Source organism: Manis pentadactyla, chromosome 12 (genome assembly GCF_030020395.1).
Source record: "Manis pentadactyla isolate mManPen7 chromosome 12, mManPen7.hap1, whole genome shotgun sequence".
Classification (NCBI taxonomy): domain Eukaryota; kingdom Metazoa; phylum Chordata; class Mammalia; order Pholidota; family Manidae; genus Manis; species Manis pentadactyla.
The window spans coordinates 54,082,584-54,106,151 of NC_080030.1; the positions used below are offsets into that span (position 1 = coordinate 54,082,584).

At 37.5% G+C, this 23,568-nt stretch overlaps 1 protein-coding gene and 1 long non-coding RNA gene across 3 annotated transcripts in view; one reads left to right on the forward strand and one right to left on the reverse strand.

Annotated features, from left to right (window-relative positions):
- The window catches only part of LOC118921731 (uncharacterized), a 28,597-nt gene extending 15,337 nt beyond the window's left edge, over positions 1-13,260 (reverse strand). The window contains exon 1 of the long non-coding RNA XR_005028474.2: positions 13,213-13,260. This is a non-coding gene — a long non-coding RNA (uncharacterized LOC118921731). The remainder of the gene's footprint in view (positions 1-13,212) is intronic.
- IFNGR1 (interferon gamma receptor 1) lies at positions 388-22,009 on the forward strand. Of its 2 annotated transcripts, none has more exons than XM_036903692.2 (7): positions 388-619; positions 10,944-11,058; positions 13,242-13,408; positions 14,991-15,163; positions 17,014-17,203; positions 19,465-19,496; positions 21,060-22,009. In XM_036903692.2, the coding sequence occupies exons 1-7, from the start codon at positions 535-537 to the stop codon at positions 21,636-21,638; spliced, it is 1,341 nt and encodes a 446-aa protein (XP_036759587.2). In that variant the 5' UTR covers positions 388-534; the 3' UTR covers positions 21,639-22,009. The 2 variants fall into 2 exon arrangements, with proteins under 2 accessions (XP_036759587.2, XP_036759586.2); XM_036903691.2 differs by having other exon boundaries at positions 391-619; positions 19,465-19,592.
- The last annotated feature ends 1,559 nt before the right edge of the window (positions 22,010-23,568 follow it).

A 23,568-nucleotide genomic window follows, 5' to 3' on the forward strand; every position in this document is an offset into this window, starting at 1 on the left:
CAAGTACGGACTGTGGCTGAGTCGTGTCTATAGCAAAGTTCTGCCAGCCCTAGAACACTGCAAAAATAGAACGAAGAATCGCGAAAGGTGATGCCAAGAACGTAATCTTTGGAAACAAGTTTCTCACAAACCTGGGAGCCCAGGTCACGACCAGTCTGTCGCGCCCGTTAACTCCGAGCTTTACTAGCCAGCCTCCCCGCCCTTCTAGCCCTAGTCCAGCCTCCCAGCCGGCCCCCAGCTTCCCATGCCCTATCCGCCCCCCCACTACATCCCTGTCCACCGACCACGCCCGGCATCCCGGCCCCAGTCCCGCCTCTCTGCCGTAGCCCCGCCTTCCACCTGGCCCCGCCTCCCAGCTCCGGCCCCGCCCTCCTCCCTGGTCTCCGGGGCACACAGTCCGCTCCCCACCTCACTGTCCACGCCCCCCGGAGCGCTGGTCCGCAGTGGCGGAAGTGACGCCAGGCCAGGCCAGAGGGCCTAGTCGGGGGACCCTCGCAGTCGCTCGCGGCCGCACCCTTATCAGTTCGGAGCACCATGGCGCCCTTCCTCTTCCTCGTCTTCATCTTGCAGGCCGGGAGCAAGGCTGAGATGAGCACCGCGGACCCGGAGCTGTCCTCGGGTACAGTCGCCTCAGAGCCGCGGCCGGGTGGGGCGGGAGGGGACAAAGGGAGGGAGAAAGCCGTTCCCTGGCGCGACCGCCGCGGACGCCGCGCGCCTGGTCCCCGACGCCCCGGGGAGTCGGGCTCAGCGCGGGCGGCCCCCGGGAAAGGCGACGCCGGGTCTCCGCCGTTGGCACACTTAAGTTCTCGTTTTCTGGCCTCTTCCGTGTTTGTCAGAAAAACAAAACATGCCTCTCAATTCTCCAGTTCTTTTAACTCTTTTTTAAATAAGTGAGCTACCTGGTCAGCGTTGTGCACTGTGGCTTATGACTTACATACTTTATTCTTAGGGTAGACACCAAATCCTTAGTTCTTTCGCCAGCTAAGAATTATGAAGTGGCATTCATTGGCCATCTTAGCTCCAAGTCTGGTAGTGGTGCATGGAGATTTGTCAGGCAGTAGGTCTCTTCATGTAGCTCAGTTCCTCTGAGCATTTTATTTACGCTTGCTTATTGAGATCCCCTGGGAAACAAATGCTGAGAATACTCTTTTCTAAAGCTCGGTGCAGTGGTGATAAGGACCTCCAGTGAAATCAGTAAATCAGCAAGAAAAATGAATCTAAATTATCAGAAACCCCGCCAGTCTTGTCTCCCCACTGTCCTCAGTGGGCAGCTGCCTGGAAGGAGTCCGGGAGGCCACCCTCCTCCACCCTTGGTGAACACCGAATGAACCCTCTGTATTAGGACTTCCTCTTTGACCTCTTCTTAGGTGTGCTCCATTCACATCCAGCTCTCTTTTGGCATGTTCTTTTAAAGTCAATCAAGCAAACAAATTCTTAGTCATTACTTGGGACGGACATTGTGCCAAGTGTTAGAAATACAAAAATGAGAATTACTGATATTCTGATTTCAAAGATCATGATGTATATAACTTAGTTATTAAGTGCTAGATACTATTGTAAATTCTCGTAACATCTCATTTTCATAAAAACCAAATAAAGTAGGTGCTATTGGTATCTCCTTTTATAAATGAGAAAGATCTTCCCAATTTCTGCTGCTGAGTGGGAAGCTTGGCAGTTGGGCTCCAGAGTCCAAGTTCTTAACCACCCTGCCAACTGCCATTACCTAGGGCACATTCGTCATCCACAAGGGCAGTTGCATTACATTGTGATAAGAGCTTGGACATAACGCACAGCCAACGAGAATATGAGGTAGGGGTGCCTGGCTCTGATGAGGGAAGTCATGAAAATTTCAGAGAGAAGTTGACCTCCGAGTTAGGATGGGAGGTGCAGAGAAATTTGTGTAGAGGAGAAGGTGTGAAACAGCATATTGAGTTAGTAGAATATTAAGTGTTTCATTGTAGAATATGAGTGTGATGATACAAGGGGAGATAGGATAGGTGGAGAGGTGGGAACCAATTAATGAAATGCCTTGTCAGGTGTAACAGCAAAGAATGGGAACACAACTTTGGCTAACTTAGGCAAAAAGAGGAATTGGCTCAGAGAATCCAAACAAGAGTTACAAAGATGACAATGCTGGCTGGGCCTCAGGAAGCTAAGCTAGGAACTCAAAATGCCAAGACTATTCCTTATTACTGGTTTTTGAGTTTTCCTTACTTGACCGGAATCATGGATGTTGACAGCTTTTGAGTTTTGAAAAATCTTGCAGCTTTCTCCATAATAACAAAATCCCCTGGGTGGGTTCTGATTTGCCCAGCTTGGGTCAGGCACCTGTTCTCAAGGGAAGTGAACTGTTGCAGGTGGTAGGGGAGTTCCCAGAAGAGAAATAATGTTCCTGAAGGAAGTACAGTGCTGAGCCAACAAAATAATAGGCTCACTACACCTTGCTCAAGTCAGTGGGCAGCCATTGGATTTTTTTTTTAATTAAAGCATCATTAATACACAATCCTACAAAGGTTTCACATGAACAACTTTATGGTTTCAACATTCACCATATTATCAAGTCCTCAACCACCCCCCCCCCATTGCAGTCACTATCAGCTTGTAAGATAGGCTAGAGTCACTACTTCTCCCTGCTGTACTGCCTTCCCCGAGACCTATCTATATTGTGATTGCTAATTATAGTGCCCCTTAATCCCCTTCTCCCTCCCTCCCCACCCACCTTCCCCAGCCCCTTCCCTTTGGAAACCACTAGTCCCTTCTTAGAGTCTGTGAGTCTACTGCTGTTTTGTTCCTTCAGTTTTGCTTTGTTGTTATACCCCACAAATGAGGGAAATCATTTGGTACTTGTCTTTCTCTGCCTGGCTTATTTCACTGAGCATAATACCCTCTAGATCCATCTGTGTTGTTGCAAATGGTAGGATTTCTTTTCTTATGGCTGAATATTCCATTGTGTATATGTACCACATCTTCTTTATCCATTCACCTACTGATGGACACTTATGTTTCTTCCATATCGTGGCTACTGTAAATAGTGCTGCGATAAACATTGGGGTGCGTATGTCTCTTTGAATCAGGGATGTTGTTTTCTTTGGGTAAATTACTGGGAGTGAAATTACTGGGTCAAATGGTATTTAAATTGTTAGTTTTTTGAGGAACCTCCATATTGCTTTTCACAACGGTTGAACTAATTTACACTTCCACCAACAGTTTAGGAGGGTTCCCCTTTCTCTGCATCCTCGCCAGCATTTGTTGTTTTTTTGTCTGTTGGATGTTGGCCATCCTAACCAGTGTGAGGTGATATCTCATTGTGGTTTTAGTTTGCATTTCCCTGATGATTAACAATGTGGAGCATCTTTTCATGAGCCTGTTGGCCATGAATTTCTTCTTTGGAGAAGTATCTGTTCAGATCCTTTGCCCATTTTTTAATCAGGTTGTTTGGTTTTTGAGTGTTGATACATGTGAGTTCTTTATGTATTTTCGATGTTAACCCCTTATCAGGTAAGTCGTTTATGAATATATTCTCCCATACTCTAGGATGCCTTTTTGTTCTGCTGCTGATGGCCTTTGCTCTACAAAAAGCTTTTTTAGTTTGATATAGTCCCATGTGTTCATTTTTGCCTTTGTTCCCTTGCCCAAGGAGATATATTCAGGGTAAACTTGCTCATGTTTATTACATTCAAGAGAGTTTTACCTATGTTTTTTTCTATGAGTTTTATGGTTTTATGACTTACATTCAGGTCTTTGATCCATTTTGAGTTTACTTTTGTGTATGGGGTTAGACAATAATCCAGTTTCATTCTCTCTTGCATGTAGCTGTCCAGTTTTCCCAACACCAGCTGTTGAAGAGGCTGTTATTTCCCCATTGTATGTCCATGGCTCCTTTATCATATATTAATTGGCCATATATGTGTGGGTTTATATCTGGGCTCTCTAATCTGTTGATCTATGGACCTGTTCCTGTGCCAGTAACAAATTGTTTTGATTACTATGGCTTTCTAGTAGACCTTGAAGTTAGGGAGCATAATCTCCCAGCTTTGTTCTTCCTTCTCAGGATTGCTTTGGCTATTTGGGGTTTTTTGTGGTTTCATAAGAGTTTTGGAACTATTCTAGTTCATTAAAGAATGCTGTTGGTATTTTGATAGGGATTGCATTGAATCTATAGATTGCTTTAGGGAGGATGGCCACTTTGATAATATTGATTCTTCTTATCCGTGAGCACAGGATATTTTTCATGTATTGGTGTCTTCTTTGATTTCTCTCGTGAGTGTCTTGTAGTTTTCAGAGTATAGGTCTTTCACCTCCTTGGTTAGGTTTATTACTAGGTATTTTATTCTTTTTGATGCAATTGTAAATGGAGTTGTTTTCCTGATTTCTCTTTCTGCCAGTTCATTGTTAGTATATAGTAATGCAACAGATTTGTGTGTATTAATTTCGTATGCTGCAACTTTGCTGAATTCAGATATTAGTTCTAGTAGATTTTAGGTGGATTCTTTAGGGTTTTCTATGTACAGTATCATGTCATTTGCAAACAGTGACAGTTTACCTTTTTCCTTACCAATCTGAATGCCTTTTATTTCTTGTGTTGTCTGATTGCTGTGGCTAGAACCTCCAGCACTATGTTGAATAAAAGTGGGGAGAGTGGGCATTCTTGTCTTGTTCCCGATCTTAGAGGAAAATCTTTCAGCTTTTCACTGTTAAGTATGATCTTGGCTGTAGGTTTGTTGAATATGGCCTTTATATGTTGAGGTACTTACCTTTTATACCCATTTTGTTGAGAGTTTTTAGCATGAATGGATGTTGTATTTTGTCAGATGCTTTTTCAGCATCTATTGAGATGATCATGTGATTTGTGTCCTTTTTTTGTTGATGTGGTGTATGATGTTGATTGATTTTTGAGTATTGCACCCATCCTTGCATCCCTGGAATAAATCCACTTTATCATGATGGGTGATCTTTCTGATGTATTTTTGAATTTGGTTTGCTAATATTTTGTTGAGGTTGTCTGCATCTATGTTCATCAGGGATATTGGTCTTTCATTTTCTTTTTTTTTTCAGTGTCTTTGCCTGGTTTTGTTATTAGACTGATGCTGGCTTCATAGAATGAGTTTGGCAGTACTCCCTCCACTTCTAGTTTTTGGAAAACTTTAAGGAGGATGGGTATTAGCTCTTCTTTAAATGGTTGATAAAATTCAGCTGTGAAGCCATTTGGTACAGGGATTTGTTCTTAGGTAGTTTTTTGGTTACCAGTTTAATTAGTCTGTTCAGATTTTCTGTTTCTTCCTGGGTCAGGCTTGGAAAGTTGTATTTTTCTAGAAAGTTGTCCATTTCTTCTAGGTTATTCAATTTGTTAGCATGTAATTTTTCATAGTATTCTCTACTAATTCTTTGTATTTCTGTGATGTCCATAGTGATTTTTCCTTTTTCATTTCTGAGTCTGTTTATATGTCTGTTTACTCTCTCTTTTTTCTTGATAAGTCTGGCTAGGGGTTTATTTTGTTTATTTTCTCAAGTAACCAGCCCCTGATTTCATTGATTCTATTTCTTATTCTTCTCAATTTTATTTATTTCTGCTCTGATCTTTATTATGTCCCTCCTTCTCCCGACTTTGGGCCTCATTTGTTCTTTTCATAGTTTAATTAATTGTGAGTTTAGGCTGTTTATGTAGGATTCTTCTTGATTCTTGAGGTAAGCCTGTATTTGCTGTATGCTTTCCTCTCAGACCTGCCTTTTCTGCATCCCATAGGGTTTGGGTTGTTGAGATGTTGTTTTATTTGTCTACATGTTACATTTCTTGAACAAGGTATTAATAGTAATTTTCTTCCTCATTTTATTCTGACTCGTGATTCATATAGACTTTGAAAGGTCTACATTTGGTTCTATATAAAAGAAAACCTAAACAATTGAAGAGAATAATAATCTTTTTAAAGAGCTATAAGATTTGGCAGCACATAGCAATGGTGTACTTATTTTATGAATTAGATGAATAATTAATGGTTCCATTTGAATTGGACAAAGAATCAGAATGAGAATTGAATCAGAATTAAAAGAATTCTTGACAGGAAGGAATCAGTTTACTTGTAATTTTCTTATTAGGGGTATGTATTTTAGATTATTTTGTGTACATAGTAGTGTGTAAGTGTACATAGTACATTTAGATAGATAGTAATCAAATGTTAGGTATACATTTCAGTCATGTTCTTTCCAAAGAAATGATTTATACATTTAATACATTGTTCAGATTTTGCAGTGGCCATCATATAATTGTGATAGTATATAATAAGTCAGGCAAAATTATTTGATGCAGAAACTCTGAAGTCACCAGAAACAATTGTCTTCAGTTCCTATTTATATATGGAGGTTTTTCCCTTATTTTGTTAAACTGTCACAAAAATGACACACTTAGGCAGCTTTTCTTAATTATAACCAACAAAACTTTGCAGGTTGTTGGATCTCTAAATAGCTTCTCTAAGCCTTGTGTTCTTATGGCAAAAATATTTATAATATTACGTCCCTTGGGATTGTTGTGGTGCTTAATTGAGATAATGAATTATAAAGTTGGGCCCACTGCTTGTCCTAAATGTTTAATTAAACAAATGTTTAGTATATGGTAGTGATTATCATTCAGTAATGTGCATCATTATTTTGACATACATTTTTAAATATTAAATCGGTTTTTTTTGTATATGAGATTGTTATGGATTTTAGATAAATAAACTCAAACAGATCAGTATGACAAATTTAAAATCAGCACAGCAGCTAACTCATTCTTCACTCTTTTTCCCATTTTTCATAGACGGGAAGGATTCTTATTTTTTTCAGTTCTTAAACTCTTTCTCAACTTAGAATGAATTAGTCCAAAAGGGAATTAGTTTGAGAAATGACTGCTCTCAGGGACAAGGTGGGTCTGGTCCAATTAAAGTTCATTGGCATGTCAAGCAAACCCAACTAGATGAAGTTGAATACACAAGAGAAAGAATAAAATCCTGCATTTCAGGTTATAAAAGTGGCTGAGTATGTTTATTGGGTAAGCCCAAACTTGGTGGTGGTTTGAGTGAAAAATCTAGGGGGATAGTTAATTACAAGTTCACTATTAGCCACTATTTGATATGCCCATCTCTTTATAAAAGGGAGGAAGAGAAGTATTTCATTCACAGCTATTGGATTATTTCTGGGCTCTAAAATTTAAGAAAATGAGTGAGAAAACCAGAATAGGCCCTGAAGACACACAGGAAGAAGAGAAGACTGAGGGGATTCTGGGGGCCTTGACCCAGTCAAGAAGCTATAGCATAGAAGGTGAAGGGTACCTGATATTCTCACTCAGACCCTTACTTAGTTCTGAAACTCTTCCTGGAGGTACAAGAAAATAATAGAAGGAAGTATAAAATGGACCATTTTTCATTCGTGTCATAAAGTGATGGATATGATTCCTTTCAAAGCCCCAGTATATTGAAATGTTTTAATTAAAACACTTTAGTGAGCACTTGAAATATGTACAAGAGTTCTCTAAATATTTTTATTCATCTTAAATCTAGAGGCTGCTGCTGCTTGCTAAGAAGAAAAGTTAGAAAGCATTAAGAAAAGTCACTTTTAACAGCACTATAAAATCATAGATAGTAACTCTTTTGCTAATTCTACATATGTTTATTGATACAAGGTAATTGTATTATGATAGAAGTTTACTGTAAGCCTTAATCATTTTAATCTGAACACAGCAGTTTAACAGTTAAGTTACAAAATTCCGAAACTTAATGAAAAAAACTTATGTCTGTTTATCACGTGATTTTGGCAAAGGTGACAGAGGCAGATGTTGAATAACACATGGCTTCTCTTCTGGTATTAAAACCACAGGTTACATCTTTTGGTGTAAATATATAAAGTTTCTCTTTTAGTCCAGTGTTGGTTTCCACGTCGTATAATCCATTAAAAACTCCTTCTACCACCTGTCTTGATTCCTTTGAAAACTATGATTTATGTTTTTGTCCTATGTTAACCATGCCAAGCATTTACTTACATTATGGGAAACATCGTTTGATTCATATTAACAACTAATCTAATGCTGCACAAATCTAATGTTGTTTGTGGTTTTACAACATGATTCAGTAACCTCTTCTTAAATAGAAATGCACTTTATTTAATGCTGTAGTATATAGATTGACTTTTGTATGCCTTTTCTTCAAATACAGAAATTTCAGATTGAGTATATTCCGTTGAACAGTCATTCCTAGGGGGAATAATTTTTTAAAGTGGTCTTAAAAGGAAGTAAAGAATTTGTCATTGGAAACTGGAGGAAGGAAAGTCCTTGTTATACAGCAGCAGAAAGCTCAGCAGTGTCATGGCCTTTAGTCACACAGAAAGTAGGAAATGTTATCTGGTGAACTGTTTGACTTAAGCTAAGGAGGTTTCCAAGCAGTGTTGAAGGTTCCACGTGGTTTCTTCTTGCTTCTTATAGTAAAATGCAGGACTAGAGAGAGTAATCAATGGCAGGCCTTTAAACAAAAAGAAACCAGGACCTAAGATTTGAAAATTCTCAGCTTCTGAAAAGGCAAAAAATACTAAAATTAAGAATTGACTTCTGGGGGAAGTTCATTTTGAGTTTTCTTTGCATTAGGTACCTCTCTTACCTGGTTGCAAAATTGTGTTTGCAGGTATGATTATTATTTGATATTAAGGTTGATTTGAACCAGGGGGTAGGGGTCAGTGCCTTTTATTTCCTCTTCAACCACAGATTGCAAGCTGTTGAGACTTAAGTTGTTTCTAGAAGTTGAAGTGCAGACATGCCATAGAAAAGGAACCCTTTAAGGAACCTCAGTATACCCTGCTATGTATGGCCATGGGAGCTCTACCAAAACCAAAAGAGAAGAACCAGACCCAATTCTAGCAAGGCCAGGGCTTTCTGGCTCACCTGTAAGGAAATTACTCAGGAAACCAAAGATGATAGGCACCAACAGGCATCAGCAGTATTTCAAGAAGAGTAAGTAGGAAAATTGTAGGTGTCTGACCACTGGCTGCAGGAAGGACATATTCTAAATACAAGGTATTTGAATCTGAGACATCCTCCCAGCTTCATGTCTTAACCTTTTGGCACAAACTGTTCAACTGCTTTTGTATGTAACATGGAAGTTAGACATTTTGGCAGTAACCAAGGCTGTTCATTGAGGGGGTGCCATGATAAATATATTGGTTTATCAAAAACCATTCTTGTTTTAGTTTATCCTCCTAAATACTAATTTTTAAAATGCCTCAAATTATGAACCCATAAAGCAGAGTTTTCAGCCTTGGCACTATTTACATTTGCACTGCCAAAACATGCAGAGCTGTCCTGTGCAATATAGAATATTTAGCGTCTCTGGCCTCTAGATGCCAGTAGCGCCCCACCACTACCTCCCAGTTGTGATAATCCAGAATGTCTCCAGACAGTGCCAGACGTCCCCTGGGGGACAAAATCACCTCCCGTTGAGAACCACTGATATAAAGAAAAAAATGATCAGAGAAAGGGAAAACAATGGCAGTAAAAATTTAGTTGTCCGTAAGTCCATATTTTTTGACCTAAATAACTTGTGACCCATGTTCTGCTTTGAAAAGATAATACAGGGTTTAAATAATTTAAAAAATTAAAGCAGGGTACCAGTTTGGGTTTAAATGATGAAATTTTTGTTTTGAGAAAAAGTATAATAGGTGTTCCTTCAACAATAAGTATCTTATGCATGTGACATTAACGCCACATTTGACAGATGTGGACATCTGAAATAACTAGTGTATAGCCAGGGAAGAACCCAGATTTCTTAATGTCCAACCCAGGGAATATTTGTCTTATTAGAGCAGTTTACTTGATGTAAATCTAAGTAATCACCATTATCACCTGGGATCCTGTAAAAATACATAGAACTTTGGCTCTCTCAGAATGTTTGAGGAGGAGGATAAGTTAGGTTTGGAAGCCACATGACCACATTGCCATTCATTCATTCATTTTAATTGTGTAAGTACATCATGTTTGGTGGAAAACTTTAGATAAGTAGGATTGAATAATCTTAAGTTTTGGATCCTATTGCTAACTCTGTACCTTCATGTTCAAGCAAGAGAAGGAGGGGAAGGAGAGAGGAAAGAGGGCAGGAGGGAAAGAGAGGGCAGGAGAAAGGAGGAAAGAGACTGTGTGTGCGTGTGTCCAGTCTTCCAAGGGGCCGTGTGCAACAACTCTGTATACTCAACAGGGTAAAATGGCTACTTTTAATAACTAGATTATACTTTTGGTAATGTCTAAATAAAAGATGGTAAAGTGACTCCTGCCTGTTCCCTTTATGACTCATGTCTTATTTATTACCAAACATTTTCTGAAATGGTTTAAAAGAGCAGAGGCAAGAAGAAATACTGGATGTGTTTATAAAAAGCCCTGCACACCCCAGAAAGCAAAATGTTGATGAGACTGGAGTGGTTGCTGACTCCTCAGTCAGTCATGAGGCATCTATCCCTGTGCTAGAGAAAAGGTATTAAAGGTGTGTGGTGGTGCTGGCTGTAGGGCTGAGCCTGGGTGGTATTTTAGAGTGAAACTGGCCCTCCTTGGTGTAGACAGCACTTCTCTAGATATTGAATACAATCTGTGGTTGTCAAATATAGAACATTCTAGTGATTAAACAAATTGTGGATTATTGTCACAACAGGTGGTGCATTTATTTATAAAAACTCCTAACACATGATAGGAATTTATTGCCTCATACTTTGTGTTTCCCCTACATCACAGTGTTGTTTCAGTAATTTAAAATGAATCCAAGCTCTGCTGTACATTTTTCAATACAATTTTTAGAAATCTTTAAATAATTTTATTACCTATTCTGATGAATTCTACTTTTCTTCAGAATACGTATTTGCTTAACATGGCTTCTTATAAGGTTTTCTAATGTTAATGCTAATTTCTTACTATTGTCCATTTTATTTTTGGAATCTTACAGTGCCGAAACCAACCAGTGTTACAATTGAGGCCTACAACTTGAATGCTGTTCTGTTATGGGAATACCCACTCATGCCACTTATGCCTGTGTTTACTGTACAGGTTAAGACCTACAGGTAAGTGTTACTCTTTTATCTTTTCTGTAACTCTGTGTTTCCTTCCGTCATCTATCCTTCCCATGTGGCCACACGTCCTTAACTACCTGTAGACTTCCAGAAGTGCTAAGGGTGTGAATTAGTTCTTTTCACAATACTTCCTGCCTCTTTGTTCTTCTTCCTGTCAAAATTAAAGTAAAGGAGTATCACTAACTTCCAGGATCTTAAGGCATGGCAAATAAAGCTTACAGTTCCATATTAAAAATAATGATGTCATCTTACTCCCTCTATAGTGTATGCATCATTAAATAGAAAGATAAAAACTTCAAAAATAAATTACTGCAGATACCAGGAGTCTGTATAAATGTGTTGGATTCTGTTATCAAGTAATGATTATCTATGCTAATGGAATCCAGAGCTGTTGAAAGAATAGTTTTAAAATTTTCATGTGGAATGTGGTTTGTAGAGGTCTTATATTTTGAATTGAGCCTCTTTATTGTAAAGGAATTTGTAGTACTTTTTTTTTTTTTTTTTTTTTTTATTGAAGGGTAGTTGACAACAGTATTACATTACATTAGTTTCAGGTGTACAACACAGTGATTCAACATTTATATACATGATAATTCTAGGTACCAGCTATCACCATACCAAGTTGTTACAATATTTTGACTATATTCCTTATGCTATACATTACATCCCGGTTACTTATTTATTTTACAATTGGAAGTGTGTTTATATATATATATATATATATATATATATATATATTTATTTTTTGTGAGGGCATCTCTCATATTTATTGATCAAATAGTTGTTAACAACAATAAATTTCTGTATAGGGGGGGTCAATACTCAATGCACAATCATTAATCCACCCCAAGCCTAATTTTCGTCAGTCTCCAATCTTCTGATGCATAACGAACAAATTCTTACATGGAGTACAAATTCTTACATAGTGAATAAGTTACATGGTGAACCATGCAAGGGCAGTCATCACAGAAGCTTTCGGTTTTGTTCATGCATTATGAACTATAAACAGTTCAAATATGAATATTCATTTGATTTTTAAACTTGATTTATATGTGGATACCACATTTCTCTATTATTATTATTTTTAATAAAATGCTGAAGTGGTATGTAGACATGAGATAAAGGTAGAAAACAGAGTTTAGTGTTGTAAGAGAGCAAATGTAGATGATCAGGTGTGTGCCTGTAGACTATGTGTTAATCCGAGCTAGACCAGGGCAATAAACATCCATGTATGCAGAAGATTTCTCTCAGAATATGAGGGGGGAGGTTCTAAGCCTCACCTCTGCTGCTCCCCATTTTCTCACCAGATGGCCCCCTGCGACTGTGCCTGTCTTAGGTTGTTCCTCCCTTGAGGAATCTTACCCGTCTCTGGCTAACCAGTCATCTTCCGGGGCCATACAGGGAAATGTTAAGTTGGTAAGTGAGAGAGAAGCCTTATTGTTTGAAAAGGTTAGCTTTTTACTTCTTTGCATATTTATGCCCTGTGGCTTCTATGCCCAGCATTTGTCTTGAGGTGTCTTTACCACTTGGAAGAATTATGATACTCGGTAAATTCGACATGTGGCACGAGTTCTATTTAAAGGTTGTGATTAGGTAGGAAGAAGAAAAGCTATAGAAGTAGCAGGCAGAAGAAAACCTGGGAAGATTGATTATTTCTTTGACATATCTTCTTGTAGAGTAACTTCAGCATGGATAGGTTTTAAACTACTAATTAAATTGTGCACACACATTAACATAATAGGAATATAGTTACCTAACCAAAGCATACCTGTAATTACCAGCCATCTCCAGTGAAACCAAGAAAACCAGTTAGGCACCTTAGGCATTTGTGAAAACTTATTTATGATATGGTGGATATTGTCCAACTGAACTTGAACAGTCTGAGAGAATTCAGATAAATTAGAACAACCCATTCCTGGGGACTGTTCATATCCCATATGTTCTTTTAACTGTAGTACTTCTAATCAAAGAGTAAGGGCATCCTATTTTCTAGCATCTCCATCCTATTCTTACTCAGCTCTACCACCTCAACTCTGTACCTTCATGTTCTACTGTACATCAGAATAGGTAATAAATGAAAAACTATGAATGAAAAGCAAAGCACAGACAGAGATGTCTCAAGTTTATATATTAACAATAAGTTACCTGTTTTTCTTTTTTCCTCTTCATTTTAGAGATGCAGTATGGATTGATGCCTGCAATCAAACAACTCATCATTATTGTAATATCTCTTACATAATTAATGATCCATCAAGTCCTCTCTGGGCCAGAGTTAAAGCTAGGCTTGGACAAAAAGAATCAGCCTATGCCATGTCCAAAGAATTTATTTTGTGCCAACAAGGTGAATAGAATGTATACACATTTAAATTTTAAATTTGAAAATACTTACAAGTACCTTCTCTATATATTTACTTGGTTAGCAGTTGCTAAAAATTATCACAATGTCCAAGAAACATTTGGGGGAACTTAGGGAGTCCGTATCCTGCCCTTCTCCCAAGCCCCACAAAGTCGGGCTGAGAGGCGCCGCTGCTTTGCCCCTTCTAAATCATTGCGTATCCACTGCATACAAATACGGGTCCTTGGTGTCCAGCTGGACTCCGGACAGCCTTCCCCTCCTGGTCTTCTCTGTCATTCCTCTCTAAGTACATTCACTGAGGACTTGGAAGCTGCTTTCATTCCTCCTCTCCACCTTAAGTCCCCAAGGCCTCTGGAAATTTTATTTCCAACTAAATACCCTTAAAAAAATTATTAAACTACATTTGAAAATAAAAACCACCCTCGTGATTTTCAGCTCTCTGTGCTTCAGCCTCCCATTTCCCATAGTGTAGCTGATCTTTGTTTTCACGGCAGGCACCAGGATCTTCAGTGCCAATCCCTCTCCTGACTGTCATCCTACCTCGTAGCTCTCGCACCCTCACTCCTCGGTAGAAGAAGCCATTAGTCACTTGACCCCTCTCTAGTCGTCTAGCCCTTCTCACCTGCTAGCTCCACTCCCTTCGGCTTCCGTGCTTCATTACTTCAACGACTGCAGCAGTTCTGTTCCTGCTTTTCAGATTGTGGCTCCTTGGTGTCTTCCACAGGCCTTCCCTCTACTTGCCCTTGAATTAGTTGTATTCCCCAGAGTCCATGCCTTTGATCTGATAACTGTACCATTTACATGTCGAATTTTTCCCACACGCATTTACCAAGGGCATACTGTGTGCCAGAAAGTGTGCTGCACCGTTAGGCTGTATTGGTTCAGAAAAACAGACCTGCCTGGTACACAGTCGGTGTACCGTAAACATGTGAAGAATAGATCTCTGGTTTACCAACAAAGTCCCAAACATCAAACACACATACTAAATATTTGTCGAATGAGTACCTAATTTTGATGTTACAGTAAAATACTTACAAGTACCTTCTGTATATATTTACTTTATTAGCAGTTGCTTAAATAAAAATTGGATGTATTTAGCAGCCTTATAGAGCCTTCATGCCAACCATCTATAGGTGTTGGAGATGCAAAGACTTTTGGTGAAGGTTGAGAGATAACTGAAATTTCTTTTCTGAAATGCTTTTTAGGAAACAATTTTTTAAAATCTATAGAACCAAAGATAAAGGAAAAATAATAGAGCTTCTATTACATCATAGGTTTTACCAAGATTCATGACCCAACTATTTTTCTTCAGGACTAGGGATGGACTTAAACTGTTGAAGAGGAGTCTAGATTAGATATGAGTATTTCTTGCTTGTGATATTAAACATTTCTTTACTAAGGACACTTAGAATGTCTTCTGGATCTTTGTGGAACAGTTTAAGTGTGGTTCTGCTTCGCAGCATTGAAGGAGTAGGTGGGTGGATTGATTGGGCAGCTTATGTGATGCGCTGTGTTGGTCCCATGCCAGACCCCATGCCACTTCTCTTCTGTCCCTCTTCTCCCCCAGGGAGGATTGGACCACCGAAACTGGGTATCAGAAAGAAGCAAGACCAGATCATTATTGACATATTTCATCCTTTAGCTGTTATAAATGGAAAAGAACCAGAAGCCATATATGATGAAGAAAATAATTGTCACATGTTCATCTACAATGTATATGTGAGGATAAATGGAAGTGACGTATGTATTTCTATTTCTTTTTTTTTCAAAACAGAAATTTATCTGTTGCTAGCCTAAGTTTATCTATGAAGTGTAATGAAAGTAGAGTGCTTATGAACATATTAAGGCAAGACTCATGAATCATAGGTTTTTGGCTAGAAAAAAAAAACATTTGAATGCTGAAGGACTTGGTATTGAAGTTAATCACTAACCATGGTCAGGTGAATACACTGAAGTTTTCTCTTTGCCTCCTTTAATGGCATTTTCCTAATCTAGGATTTTAACCTGTATGCTGCCATTTCTCCACCGGTAAGATGAGGATAATTTTAATCTTTTCTTCCACATTGGTAGTGACGTAAAATAAAATCAAGCTATAATTGGAATCATTGTTTTTGAAAGAAAAAGCTAACCTACTACCATGGGGATATACTGGTGTGCAGACCACACTTTGATTAGAATTACTCTGTTCCATCCATTTTCCACAGCACTGCCATTCCTTAAATTTAACAAGATTTATCAAGTATATGCTTATGCCTTTTAGACACCAGGAGATCCAGTGAATGATATAGACAGAACCTCAACAATAAATGCTATGGAGAAAAATGAAGCAGGGAAGGAGGGGCAGTGGGTTTGGAGGCAGTAGTGATTTTCAGTAGGGTGGTCAGAGCAGGCCTCACAGGGGAGGTGTTAGGGAGCCAGGGCTGCAGGAGGTTAGGACGTGAGCTCCATGGTTGTATATGGGGAGGGTTTTTCAGGCCAAGAGCCTGTCAAAAGCACACTGGGCACATGAAGCGAGCCACGAGGCTGGGCAGAGTGACAGATGAGGTCAGAGGTCACTGGGCCACATCTCTTAGGACGTTGGAGTGATTTGACCTGTTATGAGTGAGATGTTGCACCTCTGGAAGATTTAAGGAAAAGAGTGACACCTGATTTAGGTTCTAAAGCACCACTTCAGCTGCTTAACAGAGTTGTCTTTCTAAAGTGCAAATCCAACCATACTTCACTGCCTAAAACCCTTTAATAAGTCCCATCAGCTACAAAATAATATCTAAATTCTCTTTAACGGCATGGCCTATGAGGCCTGCATGACTTGTCCTCTTGAGGCCCTCCCAGCTACCTGTTTCCCATTCCCTCCAACCTCATTTTCGTTGGCTCTTCGGTGAACCGCTTGTTCTTAGTTCCCTGCAAGTACAGTGCTCTTTCACAAAATGCCTTTATCCACCATGGTAAATTTCTACTCATGCTTCAGTGTTCAACTAGCATTGTCATCTCCCCTTTGAATTCTTCCCTAACACAGTAGACGAATCCTCCTCTACTGTCCGGCTAGTCCTAGTTCCACATAGGCATCCTCTTGCAGTTCCTCCTTTACCTCCCTTCTGCTCTCTACAGGCAGCACTATCTGACCCTGGTGTCTTCTGGCCCTGGTACAGGTGACTCACGCCCTTTGGTTGAATGAATGGTAAACTCCCAGAGACTGTCTCAGTCCCTTCTGGGGGCCACTGCTAAAAGAGCCTACAGTCTCTGCATGACGTCTTTACTATTCTTCCTCTGAGATGCTTTTATCTCTCACCAGCTAAGTTTCTAGAACATTTGTTGGAGCAACTAACAATGAACATCCGTGCTATTGGAGTTTTAAATTTATAAGCCCCATAAAGAACATTTTAATGGATATCTATCATTTTAATGGATATAGATGTATCATGCTATGTTGAAGTAAAAAATTGACTTATTTGATAGCAACACTGTTTTCAGACGTGTTCGACTTCATTGCATACAGGTTTTCTTCCCTGTTTGACCAGGATAAATATGGTGATGTGTGTGTATGCGCATAGATTCAAAGGAGCCATGCACTTTGTATTTTTTCTATACAGACCACAGATAGAACGTACATACAGAAGGAAGATGATTGCAATGAGACTCAGTGCCACTTGAGTATCCCAGTGTCCTCACTGAATTCTAAGTACTGTATTTCAGCAGAAGGAGTCTCAGATATATGGGCTGTCACAACTGAAAAGTCCAAAGAAATCTGTGTTACCATCATTGACGAAAACAGAATAGAAGGTAAGTTCTTGCCATTTTTTTCCTAAATATAGGGAGTGATAACTAAAAGTGATGTGAAAAGAGGCAATTTCAGTAAATCTCTGCTCTTGCAAAAACATTTCAAAGGTGATTCCATTCTTCAGAGAAGTTCAAAATTAGAACTAAATCGATTTCAGGCATGAAAGATACAAAACAACCAATTTGGAAAGCCATGCAATGATTTTTGACCTAGGAAGGAAAAATATGTAACAAACAGATAAAACTCAGTGCATAAATGTCTGTTTCAGGATTATGCATAGTAATACGTCAGTTTATTACTTCAGCATTGCAAGATGTTATATGTCCATTAAAATGGTCTTTATGGGAATGATAAGTTTAAAACTGAATAACAGGAATATTCATTAACGTGCAACCTGTGAACCAGGCAAGCACTAGAAATTACTATCCAAAAAGAAATATAGATAGGCTTAAATCATGTGTTATGTATCATTTTTATACCATTTAAAAATAATTATTTAATCAACTTTTCTTCGGGAGGTGGGAGACATATAATAGAACTTTAGAACTTCAGTTCTCAAGTGCAAGTACTTTAACAAAAATTTGGTCCTTTCCTTGCAGTTATGAAATTGAAATGCTCTTTATAGATAATTTGTAAAATGTAAAAAGCCAGAAGAAAAACAGAATTATCTGTAATTCTAGCCACCAAAGAAATACTCTAAATAATGTTACAGTTTGGTGGTTTTTTTCTTATACTGTTTCTCCCTTTTTCTACATAGCTATAATTATATTGTGTAGTATATATAATTTATAATTTTATATACTGCTTTAAACACATATTACAACTTTTTTCCATTTTATTTCATATACTTTACTAATATAATTTTTAATATCTGTAGACTATTTTATCATACAGATTGCATTCTATTAATGTTCCCCAAGTTTTAGACTTTTAAATTATTTAATGGATTTTCTTTACAATAAATCATGCTTTGGTGACTGTCTGTGTATCTGTATATTTTCCAATAGTTAGGATGTTTTTAGAATATACTTACTAATTTAAAAAATGTAAAAATATTTTTTGATACAGCTATCATTTGGAAGAATGGAAATCTAGGCTGAATCAGACTAAATACTTAAAATTTAATACTAATATCTTTTAGGCCATATGTGAGGGTTTCAAATAAGTGACTTAAAATAGTACATTGTATTTTATGCCAACTTGCATTATGCTATTTTGAAAAATAAAATCCAAATTAATGCACAAAATTAATGTCCAGATTTATTTTTTTGAAAAACAAAAGCGTGATCTATAAAGTGGGCTGATATTGTGGCCACATGGTGGCACCACAGGGGCTCATAAGCACATTCCCTGCCTGTCGTTCTGGTGCTTCTAAACACAGTACTAGCATTAGTTATTTAGTTATTTTATTTTTTACTGTTGTAATAATTTAAATTCTTCACATCCTGTAACAGGTGTAGTAACTTCCAGAGTTACTTTTCCAAAAAAATTTACTTTGGAGTAGATATTAAAGGTAATAAAATACCAGGAAAGAGGCTAAATGCCACCACAATATGTGGAATAGTGTTAATTTGGAAAAGAGGACTATGAAAAAAATATTGACAGTAAGGCTGTAAAAATACAAAGCAGCATTAGAACAAAACAAATAATGGTGATTTTAGATACATGTGCTCTGAAACAAATCTTTCCTGTTTTATATTATTCTTTTATATCTGGTTTGCATTCAAGGGGACTGCATTCTTTTGCAATGTATGTATATGTGTTTGGACATCTGTGTATCTTTCTAAGTATTTGCAATCTTGAAATATATCTAATAATTAGGAGTGGGACTCAACTATTTTAAGAGTTACAGATATTGCCAGAATTTATTTCTAAAGAGATGTATTTTAAATTTTTTTCTTTTGCCTTTTTAATAGAGAAAAGTGTTATCCATAGGAGCACCCTATATTTGGGGCTTTAAAGAAATTGTTAAGGAAAAGCAATTTTAGTCTTATGTCATGGCAATATAGCTACAGAAAGCTTAGCATTATAGAGCTTGGAAGAATCATATTAATAATGATAGGTGCCTAAGTTTTACTCATCTCACCTGACTTCTGTGTCAGTGTTCTTTAAAACTCTGACCATGTTAATTGCCTCAAATTCATAATATAATTAAATAATTATAATTAAAGATTAATACCAAAACTTTATAACTATTTGATGGATATAAAAATAGTCCATGTTCCATGTTAACTCTAATTTCTGATTTTTTCCCTTTTCTTAGATTCTATTTGGATTCCAGTTGTTGCTGCTCTGGTACTCTTTCTAGTACTTACCCTGCCATTTGTATATTGTCTCATTAAGAAGATCAATCCATTTAATAGAGGAAGCATCATGTTACCCAAGTCCTTGGTAACATTTAAATATTTTCCTTTAATAATATACGTTAAAATTTTCCTTTGAACCTTTTTAGTAGCTTCTTACACACCTTTTTAAAGTAGAATGATGTTCAGTAGCACATCACCTGTCATAAATCATTCAATCCACCACACATCCAAAACCACATAAATTTTTACCTTACACCAGGTACGTTTTTTATGCGCAGAGCAAAAGCACAGTTAGATAAGTCTGTTATGGAACTTAAAAGTCTAGAGGGAGAAAAATCCAAGTATTCAGTGCGTGAAAACCGTGTGATAGGCTCACAGATAGGGGTTTATATACATGGCAACAAGGACTTGGTCCGCTTTTGGTGGGGTGCATTTAGTTGTGGCTTTTCCAGAGATGGTGATGCCTGAGCACTTTTAAGGGACAGAGAGGCATTTAATCCAAGTTCTAAAGGACATAATATGTTAAGAAAGCATAGCTTCTGAAAATCTCTACACACAGAAACATTTCATTACGGTTGGAGTATAGAAGGAACGGTGGCCAAGGGGAGGCTAAACTAGAAGTTTGACATCTTAATTGTCTAACATTTCATTGTATCATGGAAAGAACATTTAAAGGTAACAGAATGGTAACTGTTTGAAACAAATATGACAGGAATAATGACTGTGATATGCAAAGAGCATGTTTAAATGTGTTAGGAAAACACTCCTTTTAAGAAAAGTGGACAAGCACTGTGAGCAATCAGTAGAGCATTCATGTATGAATAACATTATTATCCTTACCAGTAATTAAGCACAAAGCAACCTTGCAGAATGCCATTTACACCCACCAGAGAAGGAAAATTAAACCTGAATATCCAGTAGTACCCATAGCAGTAATAAAACTGGTCGGTACTCATAGAAGTAATGCTGCCTTGCCGGGAAGATGAGCATACAGTAGATACACAGTGTTGTAATGCCATAAGCATGCCATACCCTTTGACTTTGTAACTCCAGTCTTAAGAATTTATTCTAAGAAAATAATTTCATAAGTAAGACATGACAGAATACTCACTTCAGCATGTTCTGTAAATGGGAAAAATTGGAAACACTTTAACATCTCCTATTAAAGGAATTATTTAATTGGTATAAAGAAGTTATATGAGCCAATGAAAATTATAATAAAAATAAAAAGGCAAATGGTGAAACTGTTATATAAATAAGTGCTCTCCCATTACAAATGTAGCTAATGTGCATACATGTGGAAGGTCATGCCAAAAAGCATATATTGGTGAGATAGAGGCTGACTTTTAAAAAATCCTAAAAACTTATTTTTAATCTTAGTACAGTATATTTTCATTAACAAGAAAAGGTAACCACTAGATGCTATTATACTGTTACCCTAAATATGCAATGTAGTGGTATACTTAGTTGTCTATTTACTTAAGACTTTTTTTTGAGGATAGGCACTTAAGTTTAATATATTATTTTTAATTATGGATTTCTCTTCCCTTAGCTATCTGTGGTAAAAAATGCCTCATCAGAGACAAAATCTGAATCAAAATACATATCACCCATTACCTACCAACCAATTGTCCCAGAAAATGAGAAGGTGATCTGGGAAGAGCAGTTGTCTGCCGCAACAATTTCAGGTGTGCACACTGAGGACAATCCAGGAGGAGGAGAACACACAGAAGAACTTTCTAGTGAGACAGAAGTGGTGACCACTGAAGAAAATACCTCAGACACGTCAGCCTCTGGGAGCCTTCCGCCCCCAGAAATGAGAGAGGATTGTACCCATTCCAGTAGCGACCAGTCTAAGCCCTGCGGCACTGCTGTAAATGCGTATCACTCCAGAAATGGTTCTGATAGTGGCCTTGTGGAATCGGACAGCTTCTTATCTGATTCAGAAGTTTCCTCAAGTAATAAAACTGAAATAAAGACAGCAGGCCAAGAGTCCATAACACTGAGAAACACTACCACCTCCTTTGGTTATGATAAACCGCATGTCTTAGTGGATCTACTGGTGGATGAAGATGGTAAAGAATCCTTGATTGGCTACAGACTTACAGCAGATTCCAAAGAGTTTTCATAAGATCATCCCAGGACAGAGCAGCTTACCCATTCAAGCAGTAGCCAGTCTGAGCCCTGCAGCACCGCTTTAAACGTGTAGCCCTGCAGCCCTGCAGCAATCAGGATGCAACAACTTTGAAGGATCTGATTTTCCTGAACAGTTTCTCTGCTTTGGTATCATGAAAATGGGATGGTATCAGAGACTGTAGCTTTGTTGATGTTACCCAAATAGAGCATCTTGGTCTAGATAAAAATGTAAAGATCCTGTTTGGGACTGTCTCATTTGGTATGAAGACTGCAAAGACTTAAAAAAAACACAAAAACAACTATTGTCACATATGACCCTTTCCATCTGGGTGGGTTAGCAGTAACAGTGAACATGCTCTAATAACTCTGTTTTTGGAAGACAGTATATAGACTATATATATACTATTTTTTTATTGAACTATAGTTTATAGTATCCTGGTTTCAGATGAACACCTTAGTACTTCATCAGTACTCTACACTATCAAATGAACACCATGATAGGTATAGTTACATCTGTCACCGTACAAAGATACAATGTTATGAGCTATATTCTCCCTGCTATATTTCCATTCCCTGTGACAAAATTGTTTTATAATTTGAAGTTTGTTGTGTGTACAATTTTTAAACAGTTACTTTCAGAAGAAATCCTGGAAGCTTTTCAAAATTGCATTTAAAATCTATTTGTAAATAGAGTTGATGAAGAACGTGTAAATAGAAGTGTATATAATCTATATACACTTATGTTAAAAGATCTGTAAATAAAGTTTTTAAAATTCATTTTTTGTATTTATTCAAGCACATAGGCAGTTAGTTAACTAGAATATCTTACTTGTTTCCATGAATTAATGCTACAGAATTATTTTCTCATTATTCATATCTATAAAATAGTCTTAAAAATTATCTAATCTTTAAAAATGGTCCTTTCATGTCTATATTTTAATATTTACCACCCAGTGTGTAGAATACTGGTCTAAGTTGTTTGGGGAAAAAAGATTTATTTGTAGAATATAACAACTAAGGAGTCTTCTGGCATAAAGATGGTGAAAACCATGAGTGTGGGTGAGGGAGCCCTGAGAAGCATGTAAAGAGAAAGTTCCAGCAAGAAGAAGCCAAGAGCTAATATCCGTACTACAGAAGGAGTTCTTGGGAATTACTAAGAGGATTGGAATTTTAAGATACATGAATTAATTGACGAAAGATGTTTTTCAGTCAACTACATGAGTAAATTAACCATAGAAATAAGCCATGGAACAATAACTCCTCATTTAAAAGTGCAAACTAAAATGAGATGTTCTTTTATTAGTGAGCAGAAAATAGTAGTATTAAGTACTGGTGAAATTTCAGTGAAATAAGACAATGTCTTGGGAATTGCTTTTTTAACTGATACAGGAGTATATACACATTCCATAAAAATACATATTCTTTACTGAAGTTAAGCTCTTGTGGGAAAATTGTAAAACATCCATATAAAAAATCCATAAGACAAATGAAAAGTGTACTCAATTAGGATGGAAAAATATGAAAGTAATTGAAATAGCCAAGTTACTGCTCTCCAAAATTCTAATAATAGTTATTACTGCCAAGTATGTTTTTTAGCCTAGCTAATTCTGATGCCAGGCTTTTTAATTTCCATCAGTTCTACAGGTAAACCATTTTTATTTTCATTTGTATTTCATTAGTAATCAGTAAAATTGATCTTACTTAATATATTAGGTATTTATACTTATGACCTGACTGATTTTATCCTCCATTTCCTGCTGGGCTGTTGATGTGCTTTTTTACAGATTTGTCTGCCATGAGTTATACATTTATTGTATAATTTCTTGCCATTTGACTAAGTCTCTCAGCACAGGTGTTTAAAATGTTTTTGAAGTCAGATATATTCATCTTTTCCTTTTAATCTTAAAAAACCCTTTCCCAAGAAG